Source organism: Camelus dromedarius, chromosome 5 (assembly GCF_036321535.1).
Source record: "Camelus dromedarius isolate mCamDro1 chromosome 5, mCamDro1.pat, whole genome shotgun sequence".
Classification (NCBI taxonomy): domain Eukaryota; kingdom Metazoa; phylum Chordata; class Mammalia; order Artiodactyla; family Camelidae; genus Camelus; species Camelus dromedarius.
The window spans coordinates 756758-778908 of record NC_087440.1 but is presented as its reverse complement, the minus strand read 5'-3'; the positions used below and the strand labels follow the sequence as shown (position 1 = coordinate 778908).

The 22151-nt window shown below is 44.3% G+C and overlaps 1 protein-coding gene across 14 annotated transcripts in view; it reads left to right on the top strand.

The window, feature by feature from the left end:
* The window catches only part of CSNK1G1 (casein kinase 1 gamma 1), a 150238-nt gene extending 128885 nt beyond the window's left edge, over positions 1-21353 (top strand). For 3 of the 14 annotated variants that reach the window (XM_010993535.3, XM_031452830.2, XM_010993537.3), the window contains 2 exons: positions 8027-8133; positions 15365-21353. In XM_010993535.3, coding sequence (XP_010991837.1) covers positions 8027-8133; positions 15365-15419 — 162 coding nt within the window. In that variant the 3' untranslated portion in view covers positions 15420-21353. Of the gene's footprint in view, positions 1-6894; positions 6950-7197; positions 7993-8026; positions 8134-15364 lie in introns of those variants that run through there. The other 11 variants (XR_004137109.2, XR_004137110.2, XR_004137108.2 and 8 more) reach the window with 10 other exon arrangements.
* The last annotated feature ends 798 nt before the right edge of the window (positions 21354-22151 follow it).

Genomic DNA, 22151 nt, shown 5'->3' with positions numbered 1-22151 from the left:
GAAAACTGAATTCTAAGCTAATATAGGGGAAAACTGAGAGCCTATTTACACAAGAGAATCCCCAAAAGGCTCAGAAATTTGCCTTCTATAAGAGGAAGGTGGGTGCGGAGCGGCATATGCTAAAATAAAGAAGATTGGGTTAAGTCTGTTTAAGAAGCCAGAGATCCCTAAATGCTCTCCTCCTCCCCAGCAGAGACCAAAATTGTTGTTCTTTGGAGAGGGCAAAATAGAGGGTCTCTGGATTAGTAAGTCCGAGGCACATTTAGGGACAGAATTCTATACAGGAAAACAGGAGATTAAATGCCTGTGTGCATGCTGACTGCCTGCTCTCCCCATTTAGTACTTGAAAATGCTGACAGCCAGGTGTGTACCTTCCAGGCAGGAGACTTGAGTCTTCTCTGGGGAATCTGGCCAGCCCCAAAGACAACATCTGAGCACACTGACAACAGGGCTTCCCTAACAAAATGGCCCAGTCAGATCACTCCGCAGTGAGATCCATAAGTCCCACCCCTGAACTCACAGTGCCAGTTAACTTTACACTTTCCCACTTTTAAATATGAACAAACAATCAGGCGTTATCAGACTTCAGAGGGAAACCATGAATAAAATAGAAACCAAAGCAAACAGCAGCAGCCACAAAAAATACTTTGTTATTAAAATTCTCAGACAGAAGATATTGCAGCTGTGAAGCAAGGAAAAGATGCTACTTTTAAAGGAACATTCTAAGAACAACCCCCCCCCCCAAAAAAGCTTTTAGAAATTAAAAACGTAAAAAAGAAAAATTTTAAACTTAATAGTTTGGAAGATAAAGTTGTAAGTCTCCCGGAAAGTAGAGCAAAGAGATAAAAATAGGAGAAAACACAATGTAAGATTTAAGGGGAATCTGATTTCTAAATAATGGGCATTCCAGAGACAACAGAGAAAGTGGAGGGGAGGAAATCGTTAATAAAAGAAATTCCCAGAACTCATGAAGATTTAAAGGGCCCACTAAGTGCCCAGCATAATGGATAGTAGAGCCACACGAGGGTACATCATTGTGAAATTTCAGAACACTGAGGACAAAGAGAAGATCCTTCAAGCTTCCAGCAAGAGAAAACAATCATATGCAAAGAAAGGGTCAGGACTTAATATAACTTCAGGTTTCTGAAAGGCAGTATTGGGATCTAGAAGGCAATGAACAACGCCTTTACAACTCTGAGGGAAAATTATTTCCAACCGAGAATTCTGTACTCATCCAAACTGTCAACCAGGTTGGAATATAGAATAAAGATGTTTTTAAAAATATGTGGTCTCAAAATTAAGACTTCTCATGCATTCTTTCTTCTGAAGCTATAGGAGGATGTGCACTATGAAAATAAATGAGTAAACCAAGAAAGAGTAAATAATGGGATCCAGGAAACAAGAGATCCAACACAGGGAAGAAGCAATGTAATGGTAAAATTAGGAAATCCCAGGATGACAGCTGTACTCCAGTAGAAGAGGACAGCCTGTCACAAACACAGGTGGTCAGGAGGGTTTGAGAGCAGTTTTACCACAATGAAATGACTAGGATACTGGTATGTCAGAATATCTTGAAAGTAAATAAATGACAAAGTTTGGTCAGAATGAGTGATTAACAAAAAAATATATATATAAAGCTAAGTAAAAGTAAATTTTGAAAGATAATTAACTACATGGAAACCAAAAAATTGTACAGGGACGGAGAGAGAACTATGGTATATGCTCCAAGTCACAGCATAGTTATAATGTAAACAGCAAGGATCAGTCTGGTCACAATTACAGTATAAACTAAAGCGGGAGAATAAAAGGATGGAAAAGGTGACTATAGAGCCTAAAAATGACAAATCAAGACGCATGTTATTCGGAGATATGGAGGTAAAAACCAGGAATCAGCTGTAAAGGAAGAGTAAATGGTGGGATGGGGAAAAGACACTACTGTTTTTCCTAAGACTTCTTGTAGAAATATTTGATTCTTTACAGTGTACTTATATAACTGATAAAAATAAAACCAAACAATTAAAAAAAATACATATACCTATATACACACATACCAGTTTTTAACTATCTTATTTACAAAAATTTGAAGTTTATTAATAGCCTATCTACTATTGTTGAAATGTAAAAAAGAACTATTTTGGAGGATAATTTGGCAATATCTGTGAAAATCTTAAATATCTACACTTTTTGATCCAGTGCATCTAGTTTCAGATAAAGATCCCTCAAAAATGCACAGATATTAAATATATCTGTTCTAGAAAATGCTGTTAAAAGAAATGAGTCTAATTTGTAATTTTAAATTGTCTAGTAATCACATTAAAAAGTAAAAAAACAGGTGAAACTAACCTTAATAGTATATTTAAGCCAGTATATCGAAAACAGTTCAACATGTAGTCACTATTAAAAATATTAGAGATATTTAACCTTTTTTTTTCTAACCAAGTCTTTGAAATCTAGTGTGTGTATTTTACACTTACAGGACATCCCAGTTCAACATTAACTAAACAAATATAAATACTGCGATACCATGGAGAGAGATCTCTGAGTATCATGGAAAATGTCCAACATATATTGTGGGAAAAGCAAGTGGTAAAACAGGGTATAAATTTGACCCCATTTTAATTAATTTTCATATATATATATGGAAAAATAATATATGTCAAAGAGAATACAGACACACACCCACACACTTAGGTTAGTGTATGCAGAAGGAAAAAGAAAATGTAGAGTAGTTGTGGGCAGCATAACCAGTGGGGCCACATCTCACCCTCTGCCTGCTTTTATAAATCAAGTTCTAGAAGAACACAGCCACACCCATTTGTTTACATGCTGGGGTGAGGGGGCTGCTTTCTTGCTACAGTGGTAGAGTTGAGTAGTTTTGACACAGACTCTATACCTTACAAAGTCTAAAATATTTACTGTTTGTCCTTTTACATAATAAATACTTTGCATACCCTTATTCTCAAGGAACATTACCAAATTTCCCACCAGCCACTTCCATGTGATGATGTCCCTGGACACTGGTACTTTTTATGTTGCCTTTTTTTAATATTATAACTTATTTTTTACAACAAACACGCTTGCTTTGTAAGTAGAAAATAAAACAAAGATAAATGATCATTTTTGAAAGGGAAACCCCTCAGAGCCAGCCATGTCTGAACCATTTCCTGGATCTGTGTTCCTGGAACACAGAGGTGCTTATTGGACAGTGTTTCCTGCTGTCCACTGTGAGGGGTTGTGGATTAGAATTGAGAGTCAATTAGAATTTCTTTTGAAAATTCAACCTCCTTCTGTTCTCTGAAAAACTAAGTTCTCCCAGCTCCCTGGATACTTGGATGGGGACAGGCAGTTGTGCAGTTTCCCTAAAACTGTTAAACTCAAATGCTCCTCACTGTATCTGCCTCTTTGATTTTAGCCCCAGTTTTTGTTAACTCGTAAAGGCTATGCTTTTTACAAACCAAATCAGCAATACCTTTCTAGCACAGCAGCTGGCCATGTATTTGTGAGTTGTCTCACGTCCCGAAGTTAATGTGGTGGAGCTGTGGTTGGCCTAACGCGGATGACCTGCAGACACCATGGCCGTGGTAGGGAGGGCGGAACAGCAAGGTGAGACAGGGCACACGGGCACTCCCACTTCAGCCCATTGAATGGGCTGGTCCCCTGTGGTCCTCACTGTTCCAGTATTTCCACAGATCTTCCACATGTGGAAGGCCTAAATTCAAAAAGACAGAATATTTTTCTCTTTCAGAAAGATGACTCTATAGTTGTTTGAATTAAAACATATAGGAAGTATTTAGAAATCTCCAACACCAAGCAAGGGCATGAGACTTAAGAATGACATTTAAGGGAGGGTATAGCTCAAGTGGTAGAGCGAGTGCTTAGCATGCATGAGGTCCTGGGTTCAATCCCCAGTACCTCCTCTAAAAATAACCCCCCCCAAAAACAACAAAAACCAAAAAAATTAAAAAATAAAAATAAAATCAAGCCCATAAAAAAAAGTATGACGTTTAACATTTAGCTAATATTTACTTTGCTCAAATCTTTATGATTTAGAGTTATTGTCATCTCTTGTTGAGGTCAGTGTTACTCCAGTTTTATAGATGGGGAAGCTAACGTAGAGAATTACCGCACATGTTAGTTTGGAGAAGTAGGATTGTAATGTTGATTATCAGCTAAAGTACTGCTTCCTTTGGTATTTCCTGTCTCTTTTTTTCATGGCAGCATTTTGAAAATGGGGCTAATAACTTAAATTTCTGAGGCTCTTAAAAAAAGTTACCAATATTAAGGACTAATGTTCAAAATAGTACCTCTCCTTAGTCTCTTTCACGGATGGTCCTGTGTTAATTGCTTTGGTCTTGTGTGCTGCAGCCAGAGGACTGTGGGATTAATATTAGTCAGTGATCACAGCAAAATCAATTATCTGTATTCCAGGTATACAAATAAAACTTACTTTTTAATTAAACTATTCTAAAATATTCAGTGGAAAACTATAAAAATGATACTGTTTCAAATAATAATTTATTGCATTCATAAGGTTCTTTACAGTTTTTTGAATTGCTTTCCTGGACATCGTTACATTTAACTACCACAGTAATTATGAGGTAAATAGGAGCAAGGCCATTGGCCTAGTCTCGCAGAGCATGCTGATGGTAGAGCCAGGCTGGAATCCAGCACTGTGGTTACCAGTACTAGTGTTTGTCCCACTGCACGTCCAGGCAACAGTTCAGTGGTTTGACAAACTGCTTCCAACCTGAAACAATTAAGTGGGTGCTTTAGAGACCCAGGTTAGTTGCCATTGATCCCTAGGTGTATTTCAAGTCAGGTTTAAGTTTAGACAGCTGGTGGTAAGGTTCCCTTTTGTGCCCGATTCTTTTGAGACCAGATACTCATGGATACGGACAAGATATCTAGTCTGTAGAATAGGGTAACTTCTTCCTTAGATTGCCCAAGGACATTGCTTGTGGGCAAAGTGGCAACATAGTGTGAAGGAAAAGCTGGGCTGGTCTAACAAGATAACTCACAGGTCTAGGAATGTGAAGGAGAGGCTGGGCTGGGCTAACAAGATAACTCACAAGTCTAAGTATTGGAATACTGATCTGAGTTCTGCTGGACTAACTTGTAAATCTAAGTTTATCAGTGTTGGTTTGCTGTTTATGTTTTTTTGCTAGCCAGCTGGATTTTCAAAGATACATATCTGGCTTTGGAATGTTGGTTTGCTGCCTCCCCGCCTCCACTTTTGTGATGATAATGCTGCTAAAGCTGTTCCATGCCTATTGGCCAAATACCCCAAGCTTGTACTTTACCCTATAAAACCTCATGTGCACGTCTTGGAGGTGCTCAGAGCTTCGGAGCAGAAACCCCTCTGAGCCCGCCGGCGTAATACATCTGAGTACTCCAACCCTCCAAGTGGTGCTTGTTTCTTGACTGGCCTGTCGTTTCCGTAACATTTCGAAGGAGAAATTATAGTCTGAGACATGTGAAATGCTGTAAGCTGGGCCGTGACCCAGAGTCACCAGGTAGTTTGCAGGGGTGGTGCTTACTTTTGCTTCATTCATGTTAGTAGTGGCCAAGACATTTTAACATCTTGTCTAGTTACTTAATTGTTTGTTTAGAAACTTACTGTGATTTCTCCCTTAACCCTCGTGCTCACAGAATGAGTTTACCCGCATTATCACTAGTGTGCAGCCAGAATGTGCCCACAAGAAGCACATGTAGGCTGAGGAGATGACTAGGACCGCATTGGCATGAGGGATTGTGGTTTTCCAGTCTGTAAACCTGTCCTCGACTTCATTTTTGCTGGTTTTTTCCCAGCTTTTCATTTTGAAATTTTCAAATCTGTAGGGGGTAGAGGGTGGTGCAGTGAGCCGGTGTGTATCCTTAACCTAGATTAACAAATTATTATGATTTTTGCCATATTTGCTTTAACTCGGGGAGGGGGTGCTTTCTAAGCTATTTGTAAGCGCATTTTATCTCAAAATACCTCAATCTGCATCTCCTAAGAATGAAGCCGTTCTCTCATGTAACCAACAGTACCATTGTCACATCTGAAAAAATTAATAGTAATGCCATAATATCTAATGTACAGTCCCTATCACATTCCCCCAGTTGTCTCCAGAATTAAGTTTACAATGTTAGGGTCTAAGCAGGGTTCATGCATTGCATTTCATTGCTGTGCCTCTTCAATTTCTTAGTCTCTTTTCATTTATAACAGTCACCCTGTGTTTAAAAAAATGGAGATTTTTGAGGCATGTCTTTTTTGAAGAATCAAGGTTTGTTGTCTGTTAGAATGTCCTGCATTTTAGATCTGTCCACTGTTTTCCATCACACTGAGATTATTTTGCAAGAGTACTACATAGATTATGTTGTAGAGTATTCTTTGTATCATGTCAGGAGGTAAATATGGTCAGGTGGTTTCCATTAATCAGAAATGCTAAATTTGATCACTAGCAGAAATTTGGGTCTCTCATGGCTAAGTCCAATTTAATGTTGTGTGTTTCTTTGACTAACCATACAGCATTGTTTTAATTTTTTTAAGCTTGTATAATTAATAAGAACAATAAATATTTCTGGTTTAGAAATAATGGTGGGCATAGACTACTGGAGAGTAGTATTCACTTTGCCTGCCCTTTCCTCTTTGAATAAATACCTCAAAAACTCCTTATATTAAACACTTCCTTCCACCTTCCTCTTTATGACTGTGCAGGAGATTTTTGCAAATTAACTGCTGATGAGGACCCCAGATCTAGAGGGAGATAAGAACAAACATTTGTGGAGGGGGAATAAGAGTAATATGAACACTTGTTGAGCCATTACCATGTACCAGGGGCTAAGCACTTTCTGTGGACTGTCTGCACAGTAACCCAATTAGGTAAGCAGCATTGTTTCCCCATTTTACAGATTAGGAAGCTCAGGCACAGAAAGAGTGAGGATCTTGCCCAAGGAGCCACAGCAAGTAAGTGGTGGAACTAGGGCTCAGCCACAGGGCTGAGTAAGTCTGGAGCCCATTTCCTATTTAATGTGCTCAGCTGCCTCCATTATTTTGCACCAGGTATCGTACCAGACCCTGCCTCATACATTTTTTGGTAGAATTCTCACATCAGCCTATAAGAAACAGTCTCAAATAGATGAAAAATTACTTACCTGAGGTCATGTGATACCCGAACCATTTATCCTATTTTGTGGTTCTCTCCCATGTTCCAGCCAAGGTCTTTAACAGCAGAGTGGTTTGCCCAGCGGGGTCCCTTTTCCCACTTCCCAGCACCCACATAAACAGGACTCATGTGCTGGAAATGAGACCAGGTGGCAGAAGCAGCTGCACAAGCAAGAGGAGCCTGATCGGGTCCACATTAACCAGATGACAGGAGTGAGAGCCTTCAATTACAGTTCGGGGACCGTCAGTGAGAAATGAGATGACACTGAGCCTGAAATAAAGGTTGTTGAAATAAGACCGGTCTTCCAAGGGGAAGTGTCTCCTTACCGTCTGTCCCCTCACCAGCGAGGATGTGGCAGTCTTTATTTGAGAAACTTCAAACCACTGGTCCAAAGCTGTGAAGAAATTTCTGAAGGAGAGTGCGATTGCTTATAAGTTTCTGATGCTCACTATTGATTTCCTTTTTAGAAATTTTTTTAACATCATCACTGAGTCTGCATATAATTATAGCATAATAAACTGAGAAGAGTAAAACTGAAGAGAGTAATATGACCTATATCATAGGATTTTCATGAAGATTGAATTCACACTCACACACACAATGTAGCACAGTGCCTAACACAGCAGGCATTCATTATGAAAGTTCGTATCATTATGTGATCACATCGATGAATTTTACGTTCTCACATGATACGGGTCTGGGAACACTCCCTAAATTAGGACATCTGGCCTCCCAACCCAGGAAAACAAACATTCCAGACCCTGCCTGGCTAGTATCTAAGCTAGAGACCCGATCTCCCTTAGTGACCCTCTCCGGTGCTGGCAGGAGGCTCCTGTTACCATGGTGTCTGTCACACTCTGTCTGTCCTTCTGTTTCAGGTGGTTAGCTCAACCAATGGAGAGCTGAATGTCGACGACCCCACGGGAGCCCACTCGAACGCGCCGATCACAGCTCACGCCGAGGTGGAGGTAGTGGAGGAAGCTAAGTACGTCCGTCTTTCAAGGGGGCTCTTGAGTCATAGGTTGAAAGACCTTTTCTCTGTCTCTTCCTCTCGTGTGCTGCTCATCTCGACCGGACTCCTCATGCTTGTGTCCACAGCTTTCTTCCTTTGATCATTTTCTTTTTTGCATGGTACCCTAAGGCTGCTGCCGCCCTTCTTTAGCTGTGATTTCTGGAAAGACAGTCACTTTTTCTAGTCCACTGGGGGCAAGAGACATAGTGAACTAAAAGGATCATGGTGCAGGAGCGACAGCAGACAGCAGTCGTGAGCTTCTTGGGGCTTGGGGCCTCTTGCTCCCTCAGGGACACAGAGGAAAAAAATCTGCTTATCTAAACCATGGGTCACGCTGAACAGCATTCGATTTCTGGTCGTCGGCTAACCGCTCAGCATGCATAGTCCTAGACAAGGGTTTCAGAGCTATTTTGTTCACATTTAAGTGAATTTAGAGAGACTCAGATAAGTCAGCCAAGAAAACTAGTCTCTGCACCTGTGAGTGAAAGAGTCTTGGGCAGGAAAGGAAATCACACGAATCCCAAGAGGACGAGGAGGTTCCCCGCCTCCGTTTTCTGCTTCTCTTGCATGTGAATGTGTTGCCCTGCCCCTGCCACCAGCCCCTTGGTGCTCTCTGCATGGTCTGTGTTTAAACTCTTAGAAGATGGGGTAGAAGGTGAAGTAACTGCTGATTCTGCTGCAAAAGCGGCATTTCTGTCACTCCTCTCCCTTTTTGCCCCGTCCCAAAGTCAGGTCCAGATGAAAACTCTAAGACTGCATTAGGTAAGGGAGAGAGAAGTCCTTCACAGATCAGTAACTGCTGCCAAGCCCGATATGGATGACTTTTTTGCTAAACCCTGGGAGAACATTTAGGCTATCCCAGTATCTTGTTCTCGTAAGCAGGCAACATGTTTATAATGATACCGTGCCTTACGTGGTCTCTGGAGCCCCCAGATAGCCTGCATACAAGCCACAGCATGCTCACGCCTGAGTAAAAGGTGATGCGAGGCTAATCAAGACCTGCTTCTTCCTTCCAGACAAGCTTTGCACAGCTGCTCCCTCACCCACTCCTCTGCTCTGCTGTCCGTCTATCTATGTGACGAGCTCACTTTGCTTTTAAGCGGTCCTTTCCTTGGAAAGCCAGGACTTGAGGATTCCTCCCCAGTAGATAAAAAGCAACAAGGATGACTTGGACGCTCTTGTTGAGTCCCTGCTGACTGTAGGCAGCTTCAGATAATCCTCTCCTGGTTAATACAAGGCCCTGATACATAAGGAAGGCAGGGGGAGTTTGTAATGCTAGTAAGGACTTCGGAAATTTTAATGGTGCCCACAATTTTTCCAAGACAAAACTTCATTCTCCCAAATAAACAATGTGGTACTTGCACCCTCTTGAGTTCTCAACCTTGGCTGAACTTTGGAATCACCTGGGGCATGTTAGAAAATGCAGATGCCTGAATCCTGGCCCCAGAAATTCTGATTTAATTTATCAGCATGTGACATGAGCGTCAGTAGTATTTAAAGGTCAGGTGATTCAAGTATGCAGCTGAGGTTGGGAGATCACATCTGCTGGATGTGATCTGATCCACACATTGTCTAGACTTGAAAGACAGGCGCACCCCACCCCCACCGCCACCTGGCTCCCAATTCACTGTCACGGTTATTACTTCGAAGGCTAGAAGCTGAGCTCTGGATTTAATAGTATACTTTGAGTCCAGCATTGAATGGGCTTTAGTCTTAAATATGACCTATACAGGTTTATCTTTGAACCCACTTTATCTCATTTCATTTTGGTAAATGTGTACACTAATCGTATATGTGAGTGTGGTGTTGTGTCCTGTGTATAAGATAGGCGGCCATTCACACAGTGATTTCAATCTGGTGTATTCTGTTCTGGTGTAACCTAAATCCTAGGATATAAAGAGAGTTTAAAGTCTCCCCACGTAGCATAGAGGACCACTGTGCCTCTTTGCAGCCAGTGCCAGGTTTGGGCTCTCTAAAAGGTGTGGAACCCAGAAAGGAGCAATAGTATTTGACCACATGTCATCCAAAAGCTCATAGCTTAGGACATTTTGTGTGCTGACTTCCCCTAGTGATTTCATGCGCTGCCAATCCATCTCGCCCAGGGCACTGTCAGGGCACAGCCATGTGTTTTTCTGCTTGGCCTATGTGTATGGGGAGGGGACGTGGAAAGAGCCACGTGTCCACCTGCGTGATCGTTTTCACGGGAAGAAGTCACAGCTAGAGAAGCACCAGGCGTCCCAAACAACTCCTTGCACACAGCCGTGCTGCCATTGGCCCTGATACAGCCTGCTTGTGGGGGAAAAAGGGGCTGCTGCCTTTATTAAGATTCAGCCAGGGTACTGCTGGGGAGACGATGTGAAACCTTTACTTCCAAGCTTTTGGTTTTGGATTCCTCATCCAGCTTGTTTTGTGTAAAGGAGGAGAGAAACAACAGGATCTCGGTTTTTGTTCTACAAACAAATATCTAACTTACCTTTTTCTCTAGCTACAGGACACGTGTCCTTGTTTTAAGTATGATTGAAAGGGCACTGAGGCAAAGCAGCTTTTTGGTTGACTTTTGTTCTGGTAAGAACACGGGAATTTTTGGTTATCCACCGACTTTAGCTGTCACTTAGCCAGCGTGGACCTCATTTCCCCTGAGAATTAACATGCGTGGGGTCTAGGCCCTTTTCTGGCAGTCAGACCTTAATCCAGAGTAGTTACTCTCCATACTGAGACATCTCCTAGTAAGATAAAGTACTTCTTAAGCCTGTTCTCCCCTCCAGAGGAAGAGCTAAATGCTGGCTGCTTTGGTTGGACTTACCGAAAGGCTGGGGACTTCTCTTTCCCTCAGAACGTTTGCAAGGTTAGCTTAACAAACTGCACGGTGAGACCTCACATGGGAACCAGAATGGCTCAGCCTTGGTGCCTGATTGAATTCTTACAGGCAGGGCCATATGTTCTTTCTCCTGCTACCTTCCTGGAAGTTGCCCAGGAAAGCCCACCCCTGGGGCTCCCACCAGCTCTTCCTGTTTTGCCTTGCCCCTCACTGAGATCCAGCTCTCACCGGATGTTTCTGTCAGACGCCTGCCCCTCCACTTCAATGCAGGGACCAAGTGGCTTGGGCCTGCTCACCCTACCTTGCCAGAGGAAGAAACTAAACACAGACACATACTGCATGTTTGCATGGCTCACAGGGAGTTGCTTCCATCTCACCTCTGTGGACTAATATCTCTCTTTCTCTCTCTTCCTTTCTGTGTTTTTCTCTTTACACACTCTGTAGCTGCCTGAAAATGCTCAACCTGTGGTGAGTCCCTGTCTCCAGCCCACACGCTAGGGGAGCGGACCAGACTAGGCTGGGGTTGGCAAAGCCAAGCAAAATGCCTTAGGAACATGCAGTGGCTTCCATATGCCATCTTGTGTCATTACCCACCCAGACTGGGGAACTCGAGCCGCAAGGTGGGGATGGGGCAGGCCTGCAGCCAGGAATTAATCTGCTCCTCCTTCCCTTTCCAACCCACCTCTCTGCTGCCTCCTCCTGTCAAAACGGTAGCCCACAGTATACAAAGTTATCTCTTCATTTTTATTTTAGTGACTTTTTTCTCAAATTGATACAACCAGGTTTGAGCAGACAGAGAGGGACAGAGGCAGGAAGACCAGGTGACTGTGTCAGTCGTAGAATCAGAACCTAACTGTTCCTCACAGCTCCAGGGAGGGTCGCTGCCAGATAGTCTCACATTCTGTGATTTGCTCTCCGACCTTGAAATTCAAGCAGCTTTGGAAAAATCTGTGACTTTTCTTTTTTGATTCAGCTGGTTCTTCCGTCTCTAGAATATGAGTCTCTCCAAATAAGAGAATTGCTTTTTGGGGAAAAGGTAGACATTTTGATGTTGTTGTTCTGAGTTTTTTGTTTGTTTTTCGTTTGTAGTCTTTCCTTCTCTTCCCTTCTGTTCCCTTTCTTTTTCCTCTTCCCTTCCCCTTCCTGTAAGAGAGCATCGTAGGCCAAGGGCTGACTTGGCTAATGCGATCCTGGAGCCTCTCTTTTCCATTCCTGCAGAAGGTTCCTTGAATGCATTCTTAGGAACAACACGAGGTATGCTGAAGGGGAAGCCCTAAAGAATCCATGTTTGGTGAGGCACACTCTTCCTGCAGGACCGAGCCCCCTCCCCAGCTCTCCTCCTGAATGCTGCCCGTGACCTTCAGGGGCTCCTAAGCGAGTTGGTCTTTGCAGTGTGGAATCGTAACTCTCCCCCGTGGTCTGCATGCCTGAGATAATATTCTCTGTGGTGATAATGTCTGCTGGGCTCTCTGACTGCCTTGTTTCTGTCTGTCTTCAGTGACTGGGTTGGGCACCAGTCTCTGTACCCTAACTGGCTAAGCCAAGTTGCCTACAGGGTTTCCCCAGGGACAAGGATGTATTAAAGATAACAACTGGGTTCTAAAGAGATAGAACTTGTAGAGTTACGGTGTCAAGGAGTACATTTGGCCTATTTATTTAGCAAACATGTGTCTCTGTAATCTGACATTGTCGTGGTCTGTTTTTTTCTTGTGAGATGTTAGTCACATGATCCTAAACTGCAAATAGAGGGCCTACCTTGTGCTCATCCACTCTGTGCCTGGAACTCTAGGCCATCCCACGGCCTTCCCCAAAGAGCTTAGGTGCCATCTAGCTGGAGAGATAAGACATGTGTACTTGACAGGACAAGTAGTTCTCCAGGACACTTAGGTTATTGTCCCTTGAGAAGTCACCGTTGGCAGGGAAGGTCAAGGAAGACTTAGTGGGTGCCGTGAGGCTTGACCCAGGTGGTAGAGCGAGGGAAGGACGTACAGGGACAGCAAAGACGAGAAGCCTCGTAAAGTAACAGCTGAAGGGAGAGCCAATCAGGAGTCACCTGGAAGGAAACCTGAGACTCAAGAATGGTTGATCACTTGCCTTCATTGTCTTCTGAGAGGAAAACATCTGAATGGAGTCCATCAGCAGGCTTGGTCTGGGATCTAACCAGGCTTAACAGGTCCTGTTGCTGGTAGTCACCACCAAAACCAAAGAGTTGAAGAATAGGTTGTGGAGCCTGTTCCCTCCTGGGTAGAGTTATTAAAAGCTCCTGCCGAAGCCTTAACTGCGGTAACTAGCAAGAATTAATCCAGGGCTCTGAAAACCAGGGCTCACACTCTCCTCCAGTCCAGTGAATTCAGCGTTGCACGTCAAGTTATAATATGCTTATGAGCAGACATTACTTCTTACGGCTTGCCTTGGAGGAGGTAAAAGAGAAATTGTATGGACCAAAACAGTATTTCAAACTTCTTAATGATTGCCCTTACTTAAAAACACAAAATCATCATCTTAGCATTCTCCAAAAAGAATGAGAAGTTGACTTAAATGTTAATGATCCCTCAGTCATGGTTAACAGGGAATCAGTAGCTCTGTTGAAACATTGATGCTCCCATGAGATTTAATTCACCTTGCTAAATAATTTCAGGGCATTCACCTTGAAAAATGTCTGTTTTCTAAAGCATATGTACAAAAAAAAACAACCCAAACTTTTTTTTCCCCTTGACTCCTTCCCTAGGGATTCCATTGAGAACTGTTTTAAATAATCAAAAACTCTTTTTTTTAAGCATTTATTCAGTCTCTGAATACACAAGACACTTTATCTAGTGACTATACTCACATTACACATGTCATTGTAACTCTTGGAAAAAAAATTTTAAGACCTCCCTAAGAAGCTCTTATTTCCGAAATCTCCACGCTCAGTTCATTCAGATATGGTTAAAGCCCAGCACTTTGTGTATGTAAACATCTGTTTCTGCATTCCAAGGAACTTTCTCCAGATTTTTAATACCTAGGGTGTAGGAATACCACGGGCCTGAAAAGGGAGGGAATGTTAACTACAGGGGAGAACTTAGGGGTTTGGGAAGTAAGCAACAGCTTATTTCCATGTAAGTACTTTTGGCATTAAACCCAGAAGGATTCGGCAAAAGAGCCAAAGATAGGTTTCTGAGAAAAGCTTTTCTTTCAAGGGCCCAGCAGGACTGAGTTCTTCCTCCAGCTGTGCTCCCCCCATCTTTGGGCCCCTTGGACTCATCCACCACCTTCTGCCCTCACATTCTCACTGCTCATGTGTCAGCTTCCTGGAAAAGACCTATCTTTTGCCACCGCCCTCATCTCCCCCTTCTGGAATAGTCACTGCCCAAGCAAGAGATGCTCCCTATCCCAAAGGCCGGGAGTGAGGAGTGGGCGCTCGAGGGCTGTGGCTGAGCCGCGGCTGCTGCCCCAGAGGCAGCGCTTGGAGGGCTTGTGAAGAGATCAGGCCCGGCCGCCACCCTGAGCGGGGTCTGTGCTTGAACCCAGTCTGGTTCAGCAGCAGTCTCGGGAGGCTAAGTTGAGGAGGACCCTGCAACCAGATGCTTCCTGGTGATCAGCTGTGGCGTTGGTCCCCTCTGGACGAAGAGTGGGCTCTGGTGATTTCATTCACGGGATCTGGGCTCCCACAGTTATTAAAGTCAGGGCTTCTCCTGCCCACTCCAGCCTGCTGGTTGAGGGCGGGGGCTAGAAAGAATCCTTAGTCCTTCATCAGAAGCATCGTGAGAGCTTCCCAGAGCTCCAAGTGTCACGTTTTTCATGGTGTTTGTTTGCCTTAGTTGAGCCTCCATACCGGCCGAAGTTGCATTAAATAATTGTGCCCTCTGTACCAAGGGGCAGACAGTGCAGCGTATTCTTATGCAGCCCTGAGGACCCCCCAACCTTGGTTCAAGATAAAAGATGAGACATCCGGGGCGGGGTATAGCTCAGTGGTGGACTGTGTGCTTAGCATGTAGGAGGTCCTGGGTTCAATCCCCAGTCCCTCCATTAAAAACAAATAAACTTAATTCCCCAATGAAAAAAATTAAAAAAAAAAAAAAAGATGAGACATCCAGGTTGGGGTGTTAGACTAGGAAATAAGCCATCTTCATCCTTCTTACAAAAATACCTGTTTGGGCCCTGCCTAGCCTGCCACGCTTTGGTAATTAGGTTTGGTGGCTGCAGATTGGAATAAGGCATCTCCTTCCTTTGGCTTTCCTGGCAGATCCTGCCCACCGCCTCCAGTATGTGTGCTCTAGATGGTGGGCGGCCCCGTGGGTGGGTTCCAGGGGAGAATTTCATCCCCTGCAATGAGCAGAGGCAGGCAGAAATCTGTTGGCAGCTGCAGGCCTCCAGAACTAACTTGCAGTGTTCCTTGTGCTCCAGGTGCTGCTGTTTCTTTAAGAGGAAAAGGAAGAAGACTGCTCAGCGCCACAAGTGACCAGTGCCTCCCAGGAGTCCTCAGGCCCCGGGGACTCTGACTCAATTGCACCTGCAGCTCCTGCCATTTCTCATTGGAAGGGACTCCTCTGTGGGGGAGGGTGGAGATCCAAACCAAAAAGAAGAAAAGAGATGCCCCCAGAAGGAGCCAGTGTGGGCAGCCAGGGCCCAGAGGGTCAGTGGCTTTCCCTGCCTGCCTGTGGCTCTGAGCAGGTCCCAGAGCTGCTGGGCCTCCACTGCTGGCCCTTGGGGCTGGCTGCCTGGTTGACTCTCCTTCCTATTGTTTACAGTGAAGGTGTCATTCACAAAAACTCAAGGACTACTATTCTCTTCCCTCCCCTTAGTTTACTCCTGGTTCTTGCCCCACCCTCAACCCTCTCCAGCATCAAAGCTAATGAGTTGAAGGCTTTGTCTGCTGAAGGAGCTCAAGAGTCTGGGGGTGCGGCCAGGAAAGTAGGAGGAAGAGGCAGGCCTGGGCTGGAGGAGCACCTTCTCCACTTGCCAGGTGTGTCTGGCAGTCTGGCTCCCTCTTCCTCCGTGCCTGTGCAGCCTCCATCCCCCGCCGCCCCGGGGGTGCAGGCCCCTCCCTCCCTCCCTCCCTCCCTCCTGTGAAGTTACACTGTAGGACAAAGCTGTGAGAAGTCTGCAGTCTACTGTCCCTGCGTGTTGGCGTTCTTAGCTTTCTTGACAAGCGAACTGTGTTCTTCAGACAGCAGCAGAACAATGCAGATTGTCCTGAGCAAAGGAAAAAACTGACTTTATTGCACTTTTAGTTGTTATTTTGTTGTTTTGTTTTGTTTTGTTTTTTAACAAAAAAAAACATGGCAGATGCATATTGTGTCTGGTTATATTGGGAGTTTTACTTTTTTTCTGTTTTGAGGGGGATGGGGCCAGCCAAGCCATTCAGAGAGAACATGGGTCCAGAGGACATTCTCAGTGGAAAGAGTTGGGTCTGCAGCACCCAGAAGAAGAGAAGAAGCCAAAACTCTGTGTCTTCCTGAGTGAACACTCAGGTTGGCAGGGAAGCATACTTGAATTTTCGTTCATCTTCTCAGCTGCTGAAGAATGTCGCTGCCGGAGCCTCTTGACCTCATCAGCCTGCAGTTTGGACAAACCTAGCTCCCCAGCACATGGGATGAGCCAGCCAAGCCAGACTGTGGCCAGGAGACAGTTCATCCCAGAGAAGGAGATGCTTAACACAGAAGTCTGAAATGTCTGTTTCCTCCACTGCCAGGGACTTCCAACTAGATAGCCATGTGACTTCCTTAGTGACTTGGGGGACAAAATTAGTGATGAAACAGCCACCACCATATTGCCACCAGTGGACAAAAAGGAGGAAAGTGATCCTGCCTTCCAACTGCCAGAGGAACCTCAGGATTTGGCTCATCACAGGGCCAGGAAATAAAATCGGTGTGTACTCTTTGCCCCAATAGCTGAGTTCCAGCGTTTGGGCTGGCCTGCCTTATCAGAAACCAGGCTCCTGCAAATCTTCTCCCAGCAGGTCCATAGCAGCAGGCTGAGGACTCAGTACTTGGGACTGTAGTGAATGAGAAGGTAAGACTGGTTAGTGCTGGAAGATACCAGGGCAGAGAAGACCGAAATGAAAGGTCTGAAATTATCCTCTCACTTGGACATAGACCCCTTCCAGATAAGACGGCCACACATCTCGAGCACGTTGTCCCCGGTACGCTGTCCCCTCCCCCGTGGTGTGGTCACGTGATACACTGCCATGAAGGGTCTCGGTTCCTCATTCACTGCTTGAAAAGTCATTGATGTATGGAGTTAACCTCATGCTTGCTTTTCATTTGAATTCAGTGGCTTATCCAAACAGTGACCTCTCATTCTAGATATGCTAGAGAAGAAAGGATCAATTACAGCAGGGGATGAGGTTTTGTATCTGGGAGTAGAGAGAGCTCACCACGGAGGACAGTGGCTGGGGACTTCGTCTGGGCACTTGGGGGGAACAAGTCATTGCCTCTGGCTTGAGGTGTAGGGCTGTCTTTTGGACTGGAGGTCGTGGGGACACTTCCTGGTAATTGGCATTTCCTGACAAGTCGCTTGATGTATCTTACATGGAGCAGAAGTAGCTGCAGTAGCGTGGATCCAAGTTACTGGGCTTCACCTGTGTCCCATTGGGTCCTGGCTAGCAAATAGCACGTCACTGGCCTCAAACCTGCCTAGCTTATGTAAACATCGTAATCTTTCATTTCTTTAAAAGAAACTTTTCTATAAACAAAACAGAGTGGCTGAAAGATTCAGTGTCACACCACTTCCCCACAAGGATTTTAAATAGTGGGGTTTGCTTCTTTGACATTACCTGGTGGTTAAGGCACCATCACTGAAGCTTACATAGTTTCTCAGTTGGCATCTGGGCAACTCTGACTTCCTGTATAGAAACTTACACATCCCTATATAGAAGAAGCCTTGCCTCTCAAGGGAGGGCAAGGGGAAATGGTGGCAAAGCCGGGAGCATTCCTGGCACTCTGTACCCCACTAAGTGCCTCCCCACTCCCTTTTCCACAAAAAAGTAAAGGCAGTTACCAGCTTGGCTGCAGGGCCTACCCTCTTGCAGCTGGGTTTGTGACCTTTTGGGAGTCGTAAATTTTTTTTTTAAGTCTAGCTCTTGAGGGACTTAACCTGAGCAGTTGTTGGGGGAGTCTTCCTGATGCACTGTTCTTACTCTGCCCCCCCCCACCCCCATCTCTTACTAGATACTTGGTTTTTCATGACAGGTGAAGAGCCCAGGACCTGGCGTGCACAGCAGCGGTGATCCTTCCAGAGCCACTGGCCCTCCAAGGGGGTCCCAGACCCCTGGGGCATTCTGTTGTGATCTTTCTTAAAGTAAGGAGTAATTTGGCCATCAGTTCCATCCCCTCAGCCCGTCAGGGCTCCCTCCTCAGCCCTCTTGCTATAGTCGCTGAACTGTGTTCCTCAGCCAGCTCCTTGGGGTTGGGCACTCCCTGCACCCACCCCCCACCCAGATCCACTTGCTCTGTAGCTTTTGAGCTCCTCCGCTTCACAAGCAGGATGCCTGGGGATGTTTTCCTTTGGGATTGATGCAGATATTTCTGAGTTAGCCTTAAGCACTAACGACATTAGGAGTCCTCCCAAACCCCACGGTCCTTCAGGCCTTGCGTCCTGAGCAGATTGAGGCAAGCAGGCCAGGAATCCACCAACACCTACGGGGTCCTTCCCTTGTGACGAGAGCATGACTGGTGTCTGTGCAGTCTCGGCTTGTCAGAGCCGATCGCTTGCTGTATACCCACTTGGCATTTCCCAGTGGTCTCGCTCCAGACCGCTCTGCAAGGTGGGGCTGTGTGCCAGCAGCAATGTGCTTTCATGACTGCCGTAATTAACATTCTCCTGCCACTTTGGGTCTTTCTACAAGGAAACAGGGTCTAGGAAGGTACGAGTCAGGTGACTCAGTCGGCCTCGAATTAAAGCCTCACTTTACTTTAGAACGTAGGGGCAAGAGGAGACAGCAGGGTCCTGAGGTTTCCAGTAGAAGTGTGATTGCCTGTTCATTCTCAGTGAACTCCAGGTTCATAGAAACAGCCCCTGCCATTAGCCGGAAGAGGTGTCCATCACCTCTAAAGTAGCTTCACTGGAAATGTACATTGGGAGTACATATTCAGTGTTGGTTCTCAGTCTTAGTAACCACTTTCATTGTCAAAAGTGAGTAATGGTAGTGATACGCCACGGTGGTTACTTAAAGATCATAGCCTTAACTTTTTTTTTATGCAAAAGATATACCCTGTCCCCCCTCTTAGTGAGTAGCATAACCTGTATCTTTCAAAAATAAGTACTTCCATGGCAGCCTGGAAAGCATCTCCTCTAAGGAACTTCATCTTTCTTCTGATGCGTCATCTCCCAAGTCCACATGCCTCCCATGTCGCGGTCACCTCTTCCATTTTCATATTTCAGCCAGTTTTCATTCCCAATGTGTTGCCCTGACAACATCATCTTCAGTGTCAGAACCACGTTAGGGCCAGAATTTCTCAGATTGGGAGCCTGCAGTGCCATACAGCCAAAATTGCCTTTGCCAGGCCACTGCCACCATCCCCACCAATGCTCCAAACTGGGCCGATGAATTCCAGAAACCCTTAAGGAGCCAGGGTAACTTGGCTCTCCATCTGGATTGGCCTGAGCAACAGGCATGTGTCTCGGGTTCTTCTACCAACTCCAAGGCTCCAGGAAAGTCCCATCTAGAGGGTGATGGCCAGTGACTCCCAGTCTTCCCTGTGGTAGGTTGGTAGAAATCAAAATGGGATGCCTGTGGTTTTGTTTTCTTGGGTGGGTTTTTGTTTTTTTTTTATTTGGTTGGGGAAGAGAGTGATTTTGTTTCTGAATAAGAAAGAAAGGAAACCATGGTCCTTTAGAGGGTTTGCAGAGTTTTAAGTAGTGTTTTACCCACAGATAAGGAATCTTGGAAGTCTTTGATCAATTAAGCACTCTTAAGAATATGTTTTTCCTAATTCCTTTTGCAATTGACTGCAAAAGAATAGGTTTCTCCATTGTATTCCAAATAGTAAGTAGGTTCCCTGGATATACACAGTAGTAGTTGACATATTTCCTCAAAAAGCAACCAGGAAGTCCACTCCAGTGTTTATTTTGTAGCTCAGTTTGTATTACAAAGGAAAAAGTGAACCTGTACTCCATATATTTCTAGTTTGATTACCAAACTCAATGTTATATATAGAGAAACCTCAGTTCTGTGGACAGAATTTATTTTGTTATTTTTCTCCTTTTACTCCTCACAGTCATCTTTCCAGTGCCATCACCACCTTCAAAGCAGAGGGCTATCCATGGTAGTAAATGGGATGCAGTGCAGTCATCCCTGTAACCCACACCAGAGGACAGATGTCCTGACTGCCCCTTCCCGGCAAGTCCCCTCCTTAAGGGCAGGTGAGACTTTCAGTGTTCCTCTTCATGAGCTCCAGACCAAATCCCAGGCCAGCCCTTACACCGAAAGCTTTTTTAAGAGGCTTATCAGTCTGTTAGGAATGTCTCAGGAAGATGAGCCATTTCTTTGAGGGGGAAATATATTTACAGATGGGTGTGTGTTGTTGCATTTTTATGCTTGTGTGTGTGTGTGTGTGCGCGCGCGCGCGTGTGTGTGTGTGTGTGCACAGCTCATCTGTGTGCATTTCACTTCCATAAAGACTCAGCCCAGGCTGCTGGGACCACGTATTCCTGAATATTCTCGGAAGTAAACAGGTAACAAGTGAGTTTCTCAAATTAGTGTCACCGCAGCAAGCTGGCTCTTGGAATGAGCCCCATTTATCAAGCAGAAGAGTAAAACAACAGAAAAGATAGAAATGAAACCAAAAATATTATAAACCCCCCAATGGAAAATAATGTTGATTTCATCAGTTCCCATTGGACATATTACATGCTCTAATTTATTATATTGTTTTGTCTGTTTCTTTAATCTTGACCCATTGTACTTTTAAAAAGATGTTGGGATGTTGATTGCAATTTTTTAAAACTAGATAATGTATAAATCAGCTGTGGAAATCAATTTTAATTGATGTGTGGATGTGTCTGATTATTGTTAAATGCCTTTTTTTATCTTTTATTTTAGATATGTAATATTGTTTCATAAACCCTGGCACTGGTCGCAAAGCTCAGCTGTGAAAATGAAACTTGTAGTATTTTTAAACATGAATGTCAGTTTCAAGTGTATTTAAAATGGTTCCTCCAGGAGAGAGATTTGTACACCATTAAGTAAAAACTCCTCTTCAGAGGAAGTAGCCTTCTTTGGGAAAAATGGAAATGGGTCTTGATATGTTATCTCAGAGTAGCCATTTCCTAGGGCACCATGGAAAACACAAATGTGATCTTTAAGTACACCTCTTCCCCAATTTGGGGAGGAAAGGACTCAGTTTGCACCCTTTTTGTATGTAAAATAAAATGTCTTACCTTTCTTGGCTAATTTTGCTTGTTTGGTTGGTTGGTTTGGCTGGTTTTAATCTCTCCTGATTCTTTGTAACTAAGAATCCGGCTAGGAGACTAACTCTGATATGATTCAAGACCCCAGTGAATGAAAATAATGCCTAATACTTCGGCATTCTTGCTTCATTCTTTTGGGTTGAACTTTGCCCTCTCCTCTGGGTCACTTTAAATATTTCTGGTTAAAAAAAAAAAGATGAATGTTCATAAATATTTCTGGTAGAATTTGGACATTAATCACTCACAAACTAGTTCCTGTGTCCCTGTGCTGCTTAGGTGGTAGAACACCAGGAAGTTAGGATCTGCTCTGTGGAGCAGGTTTGAAATAGCAGCTTTGCAATTCTGCTCTACTAATGAGGAACATCTATACAGACAGAAGATGTAACTACAATGTGCAAACTAAAATCACTAGTGCACGTATGGCACAAAACAGCTGCCAATCTGCACGATTGGTTCCAGTTTTTTCCATTACTGCTCAGTTACTACTTAATGCTTTGTTTTTTCACTAGTAGAAAACACATTTAAGGTCATCATGAGAGAAAAGCTTCATATTGAGAGCATTTTATCCATCAAGCTTATTTTTTTCAAAGGTGGTTGGGAAGGTGGGAAAAAGGCTGCTTTTATGCTATTTTAGCACTAGTTCCTCATGTTGAGAAGGCAACTTTGAAAACATACGTTGGTAAACAGTTTTCTCGGTGGTTACGGGCAACATGAGACCAGCAAGTAGGCAGAGAGGCTTGACAGACAAAAGTAAAGGGGGTGGGGTGTTTGGAAGATCATC